The 16635-nt window shown below is 37.7% G+C and overlaps 1 protein-coding gene across 2 annotated transcripts in view; it reads right to left on the bottom strand.

The window, feature by feature from the left end:
- Nucleotides 1-797: 797 nt before the first annotated feature.
- Nucleotides 798-16635, bottom strand: part of LOC121515515 (protein inscuteable homolog) — a 104897-nt gene continuing 89059 nt past the window's right edge. For both annotated transcript variants that reach the window (XM_041796323.1, XM_041796324.1), the window contains exons 9-13: nt 15276-15454; nt 13850-13916; nt 8649-8804; nt 5085-5161; nt 798-1896 (exon numbers count right to left, since the gene is read on the bottom strand). In XM_041796323.1, the coding sequence (XP_041652257.1) occupies nt 1768-1896; nt 5085-5161; nt 8649-8804; nt 13850-13916; nt 15276-15454 (608 nt within the window). In that variant the 3' untranslated portion in view covers nt 798-1767. The remainder of the gene's footprint in view (nt 1897-5084; nt 5162-8648; nt 8805-13849; nt 13917-15275; nt 15455-16635) is intronic.

The raw sequence follows: 16635 nt of genomic DNA, 5'->3' as shown, positions 1-16635 counted from the left end.
TTTTTGTTATTTTATATCTCGGTAAAATTCCAGAAACAGTCCTTCATAAGGACAGGTACCTATTGAAGATCCTTTTGGCAAGTGCCAGGAAAGCTATAACCAGAAGGTGGTTGCAACCAGACCTCCAAACATTGGTCCAGTGGTAGGGGCTCACTGAAGAAATTTACAGTATGGAGAGACTTACTTTTGTTTTAAGACTTCAGTAGGAAAAGTGTGTGGAACGCTGGGAAAAATGTATGGTGTATATGCACATTGGATAGTGAGACTTTATGCTAAGATGTATGTGTATGTATGTATGTGTAAAAGAACATTTTGATTTTAACTGTATCGCCCATGATGAACTAATGTTCTTTGTACTTGTAAATAAAAAGTTAAAAAAGTGGCACTAATAGGTCAACAGTTGTAACATGATGCGGGTGGGATGTGGGCAGGATTTGGCACAGGGAACGGACTGTAATGGTCAGAAATCCAGCGGGATTAAGAAAGTCCCGTCCAGGACTCTAGTATTCTTATGCCCAGATCGTCCTGAACAAAAAAGGATGTTTGAAGCTTGACCGTGCACCACAGAGTTGATGTTTTACAATCTTTTTAAGGTGGTAAGTCGAGGCAGGACAAGATGGTAGCTATTTGAAAAACTCAGGGCTTGAAGGGTTAAGACGGAGAATTCTATAGCTTTTGCAGAAAGTGGACACTTGAAAAACTGAAGTTTTTTTTTTATTTAAGTTCATTCACCAACATTGGAAGCTTCTGCTTGGTCGGCTATGTTAGCTGCATCTTGCAGAATAAAAGAGTCATCTACCGAGGTCAAATAATAAAACTTCAGCCTACACGCTGCATGTGAGATACAATTGCCTTTATTCCATGCATGGCATACAATAATGGTAAATCTCTTAAATAAAAATGAGTTCTATATTCAGTTTAATTCAATAGTTTCATTCTCCAGTGGCTACAATGATGATTGACACGAATGGCATGAAGGAAAAGTTGTCATCCCTTACAATAAACAATAACAGCACACAAGGACGGCCACATCTCTTTATAATTCAATCATTACTCAAAAATTTAAGTACTCTTTGTGCTGTCATTTAGGTAAGATCCTCTTCTAACAGACATGGCTGATTCAACTTTGATATTTCATTTGTAAATGTTGTTCAAACAAAGCGTCTGCTCTCTCAGGAAAAACATCAGAAATAATTCTTTTGAATGGAGCAACAATGAAGAGAGTTAAGGAAAAATGTTCCCAGACAAACATCTTGGCATTTGAATTCTGAATGCCTCAGATGAACGTCGGTGTCAGGGACATCTTGTTGTATAATCCACTCGTGTGAAGGAGCCGCCTCTGTTCCCACAACCACAAAACGCTTTTGATGCTGCATATTCAGACAAGAACAAAATAATTGCACAGTGGAAGCATATAAAGTGTTTCAATTCAAAGAAGGTTAAACTTTCATTTTTAAAAGTAGCACCTAATTGTACAAAAAAAATCACTGATATTTTGAATCTTTGTTTGAATGTACAAACCTATGACCAACTTTCTAGAACAGCAAACACATTCAGTACCCTTTGTTTCATCTGCGGCTGTAGATTTATGTAAACATACATATTAAGTCACCCTAAAACCATGATGCATTTTAAAAACATTTGCCCAAAAGTCCAAAAACGGCTACGACGTTCCAGTCAGGAAATGGATGCAACATTCCAGAGTTCATCAGTCCTCTCCTGTACACGAGCTCAGCCCTCCTCTGTCGGTACTGTGTGCTCAGGCCGTCATACAAAGCTCTCCTCCATGTTGGAGCACAGCAGGAAAGAGTCGACTAGCCGCGGTTTGATCAGCTGCTGGTGGTCGGCTGCCTCGATGCTGTCTGGACACCCTGCTGCCAGCCTCCTCAGGGCAGCCTGCAGACACACAGCAACACGCACGCTTCAGAGTGTGCACATCCAAAAAACACATCTATAGAGGCAAATATCAAGATCATTGTGCACCATGTGTGCAAGCAGACTCGATTCATACAACACCAATTCCAAAAAAGTTGAGACGCTGTGTAAAATGTATATAAAAGCAGAATGAATTTACAATAGAATACATCAGATGTTGAAACTGAGACATTTCATTAAAAATATTAGCCCATTTTGAATTTGGTGTCAGCAACATATACCAGAAAAGTTGGTACAGGGCAACAAAAGGCTGGAAAAGTAAGTGGCTCATTTTGCAACACGTAAGTAACATGAGTGGAACATTTTAGAGATGCTCTCAGAAGGAAAGATGGGCAGAGGTTCACCATCATTGGTCAGGATTTGGAACACATCTCTCTATAGAAGGCTTCACAGTTCACAATGCATATCAGAGCATAAGCAAAGCCATGAGGTCAAAGGGACTGCCTGCAGAGCTCAGACACAGGATTGTTGACGGGCACAAATCTGGAGAGGGCTACAAAGTCCAAAGAAGTTTGGACCACCCAGCGTTCATCCAAAAGCTGCCGTCCACACTGAGAAATCAGGGGAGAAGTGCCTTAGTAAGAGAGGAGACCAAGAACCTGATGGCCACTCTGACTGAGCTCCAGAGATTCTGTGTGGAGATGGGACAAAGATCCAGAGGGACAACCATCACAGCCCTCCACTGATCTGGGCTTTATAGCAGAGTGGCTAGACGGTGGTGTTAATTTCATTGACTAAAACCATGACTAAAAATGTTCATCGACAGCCGTTTTCCATGGGAAAGACTAGAGTAAGACTAGCCAAAAATAGATCTTTGATGACTAAAACTAAACTAAAATGTAATTTAGTTTTTGTCAGACAGTTGAAATCCATGAGCTGTAGAAAGCAGGGATCCCAGGTTTGGATTTGCAGAGAACACACTACCATGATTTGGTACCAGAGTCAGGTAAGGGAATAAATACTAGGATCAAAAGTTTAGACTAAAATGTGAGGACTAAAACTAGGCTATAATGTTTATTAGGTTTTTTTTGCCAATCAAAACTGGACTTAATCTATGAGGGGTAGAAATGAAATAAAAGTGACTAAAATTAAAAGACATTTTGCCCTATAATCTCATGTTGTAGTTTGTTTAGCATTTTTTATGGAAACAGAACATGTTTGGTGTCAGGCTCTGACTTAATCACTCCTCACTGATTTTTACATACAGAAGGAGATTGTTCCTTGTCCTTGAGATTGTTCATATTTTTCCACAATTTAGCTTCTTAAGTCCTCAGACAATTCTGGGCTCTTCCTTCTCTCCTTCATGCTTGGTGTGACACACACAGGCACACAACACAAAGGTTGAGTCAACTTTTATACATTCTAACTGGCTTCAGGTGTGATTTCTAGATTGCCAGCACCTGTTACTGCCACAGGTGAGTTTAAACGAGCATCACATGCTTGAAATAAAATGATTTACCCACAGTTTGAAAGAGTGCCAATGATTCTGTCTGGCCCATTTTTGAGTTTTGTGTAAAATTATGTCAGTTTTGGCTTTTTTCTTCAGTTTTTTTTTTTGTGTTGTTCCAGTGCACATAAATTAAATAAATATGTGTTTACCAAAAACATTTGTAATTGCAACAATTTCTGGGAGAAGTGGTGTATTTTCTGGAAAAATTCCAGGGCTGCCAATACTTTTGTTCATGACTGTATATCTTACAACACGTGGTACATTTATGGTCTATAAAGTTAGTATTAGAACAAAACTGAATTCAATATTAAGAAGGACTGAATGTGCAAAATCAGACTCTGGGACAAAGGATATATATATATATATATATATATATATATATATATATATATATATATAAAAATACATAGATTAACAAATTTATTAGACCAACTGTCATATTTATCTCAGAGACCATCCAGCATCATAAAGTGCTTAAATGCGGACTCTTTCATTTTCAGTGAGCTCTCCACGTTTTACCATTTTGAACAGGAATGAGGAATTTCAAACTGAATCCACCCAAATTTCATCACTGGGCTTCTCTGAGAATTCAGAAATGAACTTATTTAAAACTTATTTTTCTATTCAGGAATGCAAGTAAATAACTATAATTTGACATATTATTCAAGAAACATTAATGTGCTTTACTATTTTTTCAGTTTTTTTGTAAATCAGTAAATTTGAAAATTCATGGATAACAATAATAATTATATTTTAGCATTAAAATATAATTTGGGATAAAGAGCTTCTACATATTGGTGTATTAACCATTGTAGAAACATAAAAAATGATTTTGGAAATTATTATTGGAATTTTGGAAATTATTATTATGAAATATTTCATTTCTATCTTACAATAAGATGCTAATCTGGAATTGTCTGCTAAATGTGGTCATACTCATGTAATATTTTTAACTCTATACGTTATCAGATTTGACTGTTAGTGATGCATAGTCCTCTATAGCGATAAATTTAACTCTATCTTAAATAAGAGGCTGTTTCTTAAAATAAATGTATATATTTTCCACTCGTTATGTGCTGATCTTGATGAATACGTTTCATGGCACTAACCTCTTCTAGCTCTGAAAGCCTCCAACATTAACATTTAAGATTACAAATGAGCATCAGCATCCTTTGAAGGTAAAATCCAACAACTACAAATGCTCTGCTTAACCCTTGGCAAAAGGGATAAAATAGAATCGCATTAATTTGACAAGAGTGATGAGCATGGTTACAGAGAGGAGGAGGGCATCTCTCAGTCTAATGAAGCTCCTCCTGACCATTATAACGCCTCCAATCCCCTCATCGCCTCCAAGATGTGGTCTTAATAATCAGAATGAGAGAGTGATAAAAAAGCAGCAGGGGTATTATTCATGAGATGTACATATTTAAACACACAACGTTTGAGATGATGTGCAGCGGTCAGCTATGATAACGTAGCTTAAAGACACTGAGAGGGTGATGTAGTTTCAGTTTGCAGATATTGCCCTGTGGACGTCATTAAAGGTGCACTGATGTGATATAACGTGCAGTGTGGAGCTGCACTGAAAATGTACAGTATTTCACAGGCGATACTGAAATAGGCAGTTTGAATAGATGATTTGTATTCAGGATGTGGAGTCATGAACATATCAGCACACATGCACACAGTTCAAACCTACCAGGCAAGCGACCAGCACCGAGTCGCTGTTATTCCTCTCAGTAGGGGAGCGGCACAGTTCAATAAGACGAGGAACAGCTGAAGAGAGCAAGGGGAAAATTCGGTTACAAGCTCGACTCACTCCTAAACATTCACATCAACGGCTTTAGAGCAGTAGGAGCCACGAGAATTCAGCAGAAAAGGCATAATTAAATGCTTTTGATTGGTTTTAGACACACATTTTGACTCAGCGTAAGAAGAATCAGACTAAATGTTAGCACATGATTAAAATCTTTTTAGTATTAGATATGTTAGAGGATGAAATGTGACATTTCCCGCCTAGTCAGTCAAATTATTGGGTATCATTGAGCTTCATGCAGGGTGTCTTTATGAAGCACAGCAATCTGCTCAAGGATTAGACATTTTATATTAGAATAAAGTTTATTTTCTGTCCAAGGATGAAGAATGAAGGATATATTTGGTGCCCTAAGGGGCAATTTGCTTCTCAGCTAGCAGTAACACACAAACAATTTCGTAAGATATAGAGATGAATGAAGATAATGCAACATACAACGGAAAGAAAACAATTTCAGTGAATAACTCAAACAAATCTCAGCTGTGCTATTTAAAATGCTACATTCAGTCATGACAAGAGATTTCCTTAGTCTGTCCTGCATCTAGTAATTGGACAGTGTTAAATCATCTTAAATTAGTAGTCTTAGATTAAGTCTTTAGATTATAGAGATGCAGGATATTATCAGCATCATATCTGAAAATTTCTTCCAGAAGTTACAACCAAGCCCAACTATAAGAGTGGATAAAGGGGAGAGCTCTCTAGGACCCAAAGAAAGGGAATTGACATAACTTTAAGGTCAAAAATAAATGAAGAATTGGAAAAGAGGTGAAAAAATGGGTTCAAAGAGGCATACAATAGGATACAAGCAACATAAATAGGTAGGGACTGGCAGAAAGGGTTAAAAATGGGCAGAACATTGTAAAAAAATTGGCAAAAATCTGCTGCTGAAGTAGTAAAAATGGGTTGGGAAAAAAGCAAAATAGGTTAAAAGTCACAAAAATGGGCAACAAGTGTAAAAAAAATTAAAAGTGGTGTTAAACTAGTTAAGAGGAGTTAAAAAAATAGCAAAAAATAGGTTAAAAATGGCAAAAATGGGAAACAAGGAGCAAAAATTGTTTTTATAGAGGGAAAAACTGCGAAATGGGCAGCTTAAGTAATAAAAAGGAATCAAAAATAGAAAAAAAGGGTTAGAAGTGGCAAGAATGGGCAACATGACAAAAATTGGTTAAAAGCGGCAAAAGGGCCAGTAAAGTGCTAATGTAAAGGAGTTAAAAACAGCAAAGAAATAGGAAAGAATCTGCAAAAAGGGGCAACAAGTAGCAAAAACTGGATAGAAGTGGAACATTTTTCAAAATTGAGCAGCTAAAGATGGAAAATCAGAAAAAAAAACAGCAGATGGAGAAAGTTGGTTTCAATAGGCAAAAATGGGTTGTTAAGGCAGTGAAAATGAGTTAAAAATAGCAAAGAAAAAGGTTAGAAGTGGCAAAAATGGGAAACAAGTAGCAGAAATTTGTTAATGGGGCAAAAAAACTGCTAGTAGGGCAGCTAAAGTAATAAAATAGCAATAAACCAAAAGGTTAAGAGAGGGAAAAATGGACAACATGACAAAAATTGGTTTACAGTGACAAAAAAACAGTAAGGTACTGAAGAGAAGTTAGGAAATAGGATAGAATTTCCAAAAAGGGGCAACAAGTAGAAAAAATTGGTTAAAAATAGAACATTTCTCAAAATTGAGCAGCTAAAGATGGAAAATAAGTTAAAAATAGATGGAAAGAGTTGGTTACAGTAGGCAAAAAATGGGTTGTTAAAGTAGTGAAACGTAGTAAAAAAAATGGCAAAAAAAAAAGCTTTAAAAGTGGCAACAATGGGTTAAAAGTCGCCAAAATTAAAGCATTGAAAAGCAAAAAAATTTAAAATTTTTTTAAAAAGATGTTGAAAGTTGCTAGAGTTAGCAAAAAGTGGCAAAAGTTGGTTAAAAGAAGCAGAAATGGGTCAAATAAGGGGAAAAAAATGAAAAAAATGGATAGGAACAGCGATGAAAAGGGGTTTAAAAGTGGCACAAATAAGTAATTAGAACATCAGAACCCAATTTTCAGCTCCATAACGAGGTAACTGTTAGCCAGGATGCTAACACCAGTGCGACTGATCCAACACACATTAATATCATAAATAAATCACAACGGGAGAGGGCCAACTCACTGGGTTGTTCTGGGGCCCCTGCACTTCTTTTTGTGGGTCTGTTTAGAAGCTAAACTTTGCCTTTAGAAACCTGCCTACATGAGCTGTAAATATCGCCATACGAACACATAAGTTAGTGGAGTTTCAGAATGGACCAACAGACCTACAACAGCTGAAGTCTTTTCTTTACTCATCATCATTCCTTACACTTCAGTGTGTTTGAAGGGCTGAAATGTGTTCACTTGTTCATCCTCAGACTTTAAAGTGTGTGTTTAAAGGATTGAGGGTTTAGGTCCAAAGTACATTTATATATCAGTATTGGCTAAAATTAATTTGTAAATATCCTCTTATCGGATATCATCAATAATCCAATACCATGCATTCCCACTCTCGGCCAAAATATGTATTCTTTTTGTCTGACCTGGAGCAAATAAAACTGATGCAACCTGCAAAACCCCAAATCCCTGCTCTCCACAGCTGACGGGCAGAAAAGCTACGGATTCATCTGACCTAACAGCTCGTGCTCTCTCATATCATGGGTTTTAAATGTCTGATGAACAATAAATCACATCTTAGTTTAGTTTTAGTCTCCTTGGTAAAATTAAACTTACATTTGTCACCACAGATCTAATTTTAGCTCCTCAGTCTTGACTCCATGGGGGAAAGGCTGTTGATGAGCATTTTTAATCATAATCTCATTTGTGAAAATTAACACTGACAATGAAATATTTATGTAAAATGTTTTGGTGTTTGATTTGGCACCAGGACTTAGACCAAGAGAATAAATCTAGATTTCATCTATTAAAACTAGGTATGACTAGATATGACTAAAACTGAAGAACATTTTATCCTCAAGTCTAAAATTAAACATAGATGAAAATAAAGACTGTTTTTTTCATATTCTATTGAATGAAAAGAGAATTAAGATTGTAACAGCCAATGATATTCTCTCTGGATTAGTTTTCTCTGTAATATGCTGCCGAGAAGGTTTAGCATTTAACTGCTAGTTTAAAGTCCTATTTAATAAAGCACAATGTCTATTTTGAATATTTTCTAAACACTTTTTTTCCTTGTTTTGAAGCTTAAGTCAGGCATCTCATCATTCTACAAAGTGGCTGTAAATGAAGGATGCATTCTGCAAGACAAAGAAGTGCAAGCACTGGCTGCCAACTTCCCATCCACACTGCTCTTGAGCTGCAGAATGAGATTTTGCAGGAAGGTCGGATCTGAGGCTTTAAACCACCAGGGTAATGTTTTTATGCTTCCTCCACCTTTCAGTCAAACTCTAATCAGTGTCTTCATCAGTAAATAGGAAACACAGCTCTGGATCACCTTTCAGCTGGATGGCTGTTTGGGCCACATCCGCGTCTCTGCTCAGACGGGCCAAAGTGACGGCTGCTTTCTGCTGAACTCGCTCGCAGGCGGCGCCCTCTGATGGGCTGGGAGAAGACGGCTTTTCTCCAAGCAGCAGCAGCAGGCGCTCGATTCCTAAAAGACGAGACGTGCATAGCAGACGAGGTGACAAATTAAAAACAAATGCAGCAGGAGGAAACTACTGCGCAAGTTACAAATGTGATGTAAAATATAAAAATAACAGACAGAAAAAAAGAACAATAAACTACAAAGAGATGAAACACAGGAACAGACCCCGAGACACAGACCAAACAAAACGTTCAGGTGACTTAAAAACATTAAAAACATCCAGAAAGAAGCTGTTTGAATGGGGAAAAAGAACAATATCACTAATCTAAGACTGATCAGGAACAGAAAGAGCTGAGTCACTCAGGCCTTCAGGTTGTTTAACATCATTCCTCTGATCTGGTTTCTCTGAGAGCTGCTGAGATTCACCACTTCAGGACAAAATCAAAAACAGAACTGTTAAACACTGCAGTCTGCTGATTATAAAGACTATATTTTTTCAAAATATTAACTAAAGAGAACCTAAATATGAGACTGAATTTAGATGAGGAAACAAAGTGACCAGGAATGAGCATCCATCACAATCTGATGTGATCAAAATTAAATGAATATGATGAAGAGTATGATGAAGAGTATGATGATACTGGCACCAAGAGACTTGTTTACAGTGCCCGTATGTCTGCATACTGATAATAGAGCTGTGTTAAATATAAACTACTAATTAAAGAGTCCTATTAGGGACTGTTGCTTACATTACTTGTCTTTTAACATTGTTTTATCATATCTGAATATCCTCCCAATGTTTCTTGTTTATATTAATTCATAATTGCTTTGCCTTTTAACTCTTCTCTCTTTTTATTCTAACCTTTAATTTTTAGTGTTATTTTATTAAAACACATTGGTGTGCATTTGTCACAAATTCATTTGCACACTATTCTTTTTTTTATTTATTCCACTCTCTTGCAAAACACTTCTGAACTACAACAGAATTTGTCTAAAAGAAAATAAATGAAAAAAAAAATCCTTTATTGTTTGCTATGAATATTTAAAAAAGTTAAACTTAAGGATAAAAATATAAAAAGGGAATAATAATAATAAATGTATTGTATATCTCTGGTTCATCATTACTAAAGTGCTCCCAGGCTGGCAAAGACTTTATCTGGTGCTGCCACCTTGTGGACTAAAAAGGGATTATATAGAGTCTTCTTTTCTAATATAAGGTGATTACTTGGTGGTGTGTTTTAATTTTGTCTCATCAAACAGGAGGCAGTTTTGTTACTAAATGCAATAACAATGAAATGATAATTCTTATGTACCAAAAGAGATTAATAACTCCCTGATTTCAAGACATTTAAAGCTAAAATGTGTAGAATTTTTGCACTGAAATGTCATTAATTTTAAAAACCAGCCCAGTATTACATTAATATCTTAGTTGAGGTCTTACATTACCTCAAATATTTCCAACTTTTATCAAAGCCTGAGAAATTCTTAAATGGAGCGACACTTGCAAGTTAGTTCTGGCAGTCAATCTCGAGCTTAAGGATTCACATCTGACACGCATCAAGATCAAATCACACATCTTTCTAATTCAACGGTCTAGTCAAGCTGCAAGATTGCCAGCCTCATCCTCTGCCTTGCAGCTGCCAGCTCTGCCCTAAATCATCATGGTTCTCTCACTTTCAACCCTCCTCCACCCCTGCATCCACCTGTAGACTCAGACAGGGCGGTAAAGATGTTTTCTTATCACTCCTCAAGTCAGGGCCTGTCGCCAAACAAATACTATGCTGCCATAATAAATGCTTGAACAATCACAGACGTGTTTTATGACTGTAACAGTATTTGTAACTGTTCCTGTGTGACTGTTGCTCATTTGCTTTGTGTTGCTTATTTGTGGTGGACCACAATTATGATTCTCTACCACTGGTTGTGAGTTCAGTCACCCAGGCTCACATCCCTAATGCAGAACACCCCCATAAAGTTGCTGGCCTCCTAGGTATTTCCAGGTCAAGTAGGGACCAGACAGTCAGCTCAAAACAAGAAGAAAGCCACCAGGGTGGCTTACCTGTTGCAGCTCATAAGCTATCCTGACATTTATATTCGAAATTCTCATTTGCCCTTTTCCTGAAATCATGTCTGCATCTATGGTCAGCAAATGAGTAGACATATGTCAGTCAAAATTGTGTCTTCATGCCCATTCCATGAAAGAATAGACATCTTAATTGTTTTCAGAAGGTGCTGAAGAGCAGAGGTTCTCATCAGGCCTAGCCTTAGAACCACCACAGTCTCTTTGATGACAAAATGGTACCCACATTTTCCAATAATTTCAACAATGCATATTTATTTAATGAAAATGTTGTAAGATAAATGACTGATAAAAGAGATGGGAAAAATGAATATATTTTGCACCTCATATTCCAATTTTCCAGAGATCTTGTAGAATTACCATATTATCACGGAAAAATTGCTTAGCCATTTATCTCTGTAAACAGAGAACAATGAAATGTATGGATGCTGTGGTTTTTATAGTGTGACAAGGCACAACAGTGTGCCTTGGGAATTTGTACAGCCATGCATTATTACTACAACTGAACATCGAGTGAAGATGGCATATTAAAGAGGTGATTTAAGCGTGGTATGCCTTTGGATTTTGGCTTGGTATTAGGAGCACCTTGAGCAAAAAAAGTTTGAAAATCGTTGTATGGATGTTTGTCTGCTAATGACCTTACTACTTCATAGACTTTTGCCACCTTTTTTCCCAGGCACAAAGTTGCAGCCCTCTGAAAACAGCTCCAAGACCCACCTTTGGGTCCCCACATCCGTTGAGAACAACTGCTTTAGAGGTTACATGAGTCCCCTAGGAGTCATAGGAATGTAGATGCTTTTTTTACTTATCAATACATGTTAACTGGCGTGACTTGATCCTGAAATGCTTTGCCATTTTTAACAGCTTTTTTTCCTCAACAGTGAAACCAGAACGTAAGTGTGCTGTTCAGTGAATTCAAAACCAGAAATAAGCAGCGAGGGTGTGCTGAGCTGAGGAGCATATCTCTGCTTGTCATCTTTAGGGCCTGAGTGCCAAACTTGAAACAAGAGCCCAAATGAAACTGAAGGAATTCTTTGTTTTTAATTATTCCAGCACACAAGCTGCTAATTTGGGGACCTCATCATTCTCAAAAACTTACCACATTTTTTCAAAATATTCAGCTTAATGGAAACATTTATAACTTACTGGTTTAGTGCAAGTCCACTGTAAATGGACTGGGTAAAGGCTCATTTATGCCCTTAGTTTGAAACGGATATGGACGGATCTTTCTTGAAGCTTATGGATACGACCAAACGTGGCAATACTGCCGCCGATCGTGGGGCAGAGTTGAGCAATGTGGCCACCAGTTCAACCCAGAGCAGCAAAACACAACAAAAAAAAGGTGGAACTTAAATTGAGTTTTCCGAGGAAATATTGCTGCATATTGAGAGAGTTTTTAGAAAATACAAATTCATCCATGATTTTAGCTCACCTGGGCACAGAGACAGACAAGAGCACAGCTGAGCAGAGGACTGAATGTTCTTTCTTCAGTCTATGGGACGGACAGGCGGAGCAGCTTCAAAAGAAGTCAGTGACCTCTAGTGGATTAGTTTTTCAATGTCAGTACGAGGCCACTGACTGTTGGTTTCAGAGATCTATTTTCGTGCATGTGCAGAGCATAAATGAGCCTTAAGACAGACATGCATGCATGAAAAACAGTAGAGACCAGGATCGCATCTACATGGGAGCTAAAGTCTCTTCGGACCATCCTGTGAAATTTATAGGAAGTGAACTTTGTTTTTCACCAGTGCACAAGTTTCATTTTTTTTCTAAATCTGCTGATGTGTTTTATCTGACCATGATTGTTTTTGCTTATTTTTGCTTTTACTTTGATTAAGAGGTTGTAGAATTTAAACACTTTGTTTAAAGTCGCGCAACGGTGAACCCTTTGAAACAATCATTGCCATTTTATGATCACTTCTGAGGTTTTATCAAAGGTTTAATTTGTTGGAATTACCCTTTATAAGCAGGGGTGGTTTTGGTCATCTAGAGCAGGGGTTCTCAACCTTGGGGTCAGAACCCCATTGGAGGTCCCGGGACTCTGAGAGGTGGTCTCCAGATGCCTTAAAAAAAAACTAAGAACATTTTTAAATTACACTGTTTCCACTTTATAACAACTTTGCCAAATTTTGACCCGCTTTCATCCATTTTAGCTATTTTTAAAGTAGTCTAATCCTGTTTTCAACAAAAGGATTTTGAAAAGAGGGCTGATGACTATACAAATTAATTAAATTTTGTTTCTTTGATAAGAATGGTTATTATTCAGGTTAAATATAAATTACCACAGCTTAACTTTACGATGGACCATGATTTTGCTGGCCCCCAGTTTGGCTGGGCCCCAGAAAGCTCTCCCATTTCCCCCCCTAATGGGCAGCCTTGTCTCCACATGACTATTCTTGAATGTGCATGGCTGTGTTCAACCACCTTCAGGTACAATGGGGGTCCTTGGTCTCCAGCACCTTTATTTTAGGGGGTCACAGGCTGAAAAGGTTGAGAACCCCTGATCTAGAGGCCCCAGACAAAGGGCAACATGAGGTCCTCTTATGTTTAGCTTAAAGCAATCATAGTTAGAGAAGAGAAATGTTTTCCAGCATTTCTCTTCGGTTATAAAGCCACATCTTGTTGGTTAAATGTGGCATTTGACAAGTGTAACTTATGAAGAATTACTGAATAGCATCTTACCATACAGTAATCCACTTTTGATGGGTTTGATATTTTTGTAGGTCTAACTTGCTGTAATTTGTGTCATATGAAGGCAAAGTGGGGCTTTATGAGGTCTGGAGGCTTTTTAATGCTTGTTATACACTCTTAACACCTTATTTACATTCATAATAGTTCTCTCAATTATCGAAATAATTTTTTATACATTACATTTAAAGCACACTTTTGCCTATGCTTGATGCCTCTTTGTGAAGAAGGCCCTGGGAAACTGCCCACCTTTGCCGAGGACAAACTGCCTATATTTTTACTTTGCATCACATTGCATCTTATGTGACATCAAGAAACAAGCTACAAATGGAAATCCTGTTACCTTGTTCTTGCAGGACTTCAGAGGCACACTGCTCTAAGACAGACAGGTTCGCCAGGATCGTCACCACCTGGGAGAAAAATCATTCACAATGAAAAGCTTACTATTTTTAACCTCTGTTCAAAGCAGTGTTACTCAACCCTGCTCAACCAAAGAGCCAGACTGTTGAAAAATACCATTGCAAGAGCCGCAATCCAAATGGCGAAAAGTGGCTAAAATGGGCAAAAAAGCTATAAAAAGGTGGGAAAATGGGGGAAAAGTGGCATTTAATGGCAAAAAAGGCATCTTAATTGGGTGGAAAAATTGCAAAGACGCAGGAGAAAAGTGGCTAAAACTGATGAAAAGGGGCAAAAATGGGATATAAGTCACAAAAATGGTTGGGAAAAGTGCCTGAAAGAAGTGGTAAAAATGGGCTAAAAGCAGCAAAAATGGATTAAAAATGGCAAAAAATGGGGGGAAAAGGGGCAAAAATTGGTGCAAAGTCATGAAAAATTGATATACAAGTGGTCAAAAAGTGTCAAAAAATGAGGGAAAAGTGAGTATAGTGGGCAAAAAAGCTGTAAAAAGGTGGGGGAAATGGGGTAAAAATAGCATTTAATGGCAAAAAGGAAGCATATATGAGTGAAAAATTGCAAAGAAGCAGGATATAAGTGGCTAAACCTGATGAAAAGGGGCAAAAATGGGTGCAAAGTCATAAAAAATTGAGATACAGGTGGTCTAAAGGTGGTAAAAATGAGGGAAAAGTGACTAAAATGGGAAAAAAAGCTGTAAAAAGGTGGGGAAATGGGGGGAAAGTGGCATTTAATGGCAAAAAGGCAGCTTAAATGGGCAAAAAATTGCAAAGACGCAGGATAAAAGTGGCTTAAACTGATTAAAAGGGGCAAAAATGGGAAAAAGTGGCAAAAATGGTTGAAAAGGTGATTAAAAGAAGTGGTAAAGATGAGCTAAAAGCATTACAAAAGTATTAAAAGTGGCAAAAAAAATTTTAAAAAAGGGCAAACATAAAGTTTGTCAATTAAGTTTGACCATTAAAACGTACTGAATAAGTCTGGGAAACAAACTGGTAGATGTGACTTACAATGATTAATTTCTGAGGTCAAAGTTTAAAAGAATAATATTTCAAATTAAGACATAATAGAGCCACAGATCATCACAAAAGAGTCACATGTGGCTCAAGAGCCATGTGTTGAGTATCACTGGTTTAAAGTATGTGGGCAACAAAAGGAAATACTCAGTGATTTTTGCCATTCTAGTACTGCACTTTCATTTGTATAATCCAAAATCCCAGACACTATGAGAGCTTTCTGCCTGATCACAAGCCTCTCCAGTTTTTCTACTCAGCTCATTACTTGAGTGTAGTGTTAATCTTGGTTATTTTTTGAGTATTTTTTCTGTTTTGTGAGGTGTAGAATCTTTCCTATGTGCATACCTGGTCTTTGGAGTATGGCGTGTCGACTCTCTGGCGGTCTCTGCAGGCCTGCAGGAGGATCTTGATGGCGTTGAGCTGTAGCAGAATCTCACAGGCCATGCTGTCGAAGAAGGTGATGTTTGCCAAGGCTGCAGACGCCAGGAGGAAAACTTCACCACAGGAGGCGCTCTCGCACAACTCTGAGAGACAAAGACACGACTCACTATAAAGCTTTTCTTACAAGAAACAACACAAATAATAATGTCAGGAAGTGGCATCTCAAAAATGGATCTTCATTTCTCCTTAAACTGCATAAGTGCACATTTTAAATGTTAGAAATTAAATTAAATATTTTGCATAAGGGACAGTGGGGTTATTAGATGGTATTCAAGATGATTTGAAATACAATAAAAAGGTTTGAGTGCTTTGCTTAGAGATATGAGGATACATTAAAGTCGGCTGTTGTTCTTGTTTTTTTATTTTATCTTATCTTTGATATATAATGGTTTTAGTAATCTCAGATCTGTTGCCTCAGGTGTATAAAATCAAGCACCTAGCCATGCAGCCTGCATTTACAAACATTTGTGATCCTAAATGGGTCGTTGTGAAGAGCGTAGTTACTTCAAGTGTGGTACTGTGATGGATGCCAGCTTTGCACTAAGACAGTTTGTAAAATTTCCTCCCTGCTGTAAATGTTGTTATTAGAAAGTGGAAGCATTTAGGAACAACAGCAATTCAGCCACACAGAGGAAGATCAATAACAGAGTGAGGTCAACGTGTTAATGCCTACTGTGTGTAAAAGTCGCCAACACTGCTGATTCCAGAGCTGAAGAGTTCTGAAGTTCCACTGGCATTAATGTAGAACTGCAGCAGGAGCTTCATGTGATTGGTTTCCATGGCTGAGCAGCTGCATGCTCACATCACCAAGTCCAATGCCAAGCACCAGACGGAGGGGTGTAAAGCAATGATTCCCAACTGGTGGGTTGGAACCTGAAAGTGGGTTGTGAAGCTTTTTCCACTGGGTCACAGATGGGTGCCAGGACAAAAAAAAATGTGGTTGTCCAGTGATACAAAGTCAGTTTATTTTTTTTTTTCCTCAAGGTTTCAACTTATTTATATTCTGTCCCCCATGATAAAATTGGTTTCCCCAAGATAATGAGGAAATTCTTTGAGAAATTCCCAAATTTCCATAAGAGTTCACCAAATCAGACAGGCATGATGGGGAAAATTTACAATTTTATAAGTTAGCAGTAGCACCTTAAAGTCTGCTCCAAACTGAACAGGAAGCCAATGAAGAGAGGCCAGCACTGGAGTAATGTGCTCATGTTTACTTGTTCTGGTCAGAACATGAGCCGCTGCGTTCTGCACCATCTGCAGACCA

This window comes from Cheilinus undulatus, linkage group 9 (assembly GCF_018320785.1).
Source record: "Cheilinus undulatus linkage group 9, ASM1832078v1, whole genome shotgun sequence".
NCBI classification, from domain to species: Eukaryota; Metazoa; Chordata; class Actinopteri; order Labriformes; family Labridae; genus Cheilinus; species Cheilinus undulatus.
Note: the sequence above shows the minus strand (reverse complement) of the source record. Positions and strands in the feature narration are given on the sequence as shown.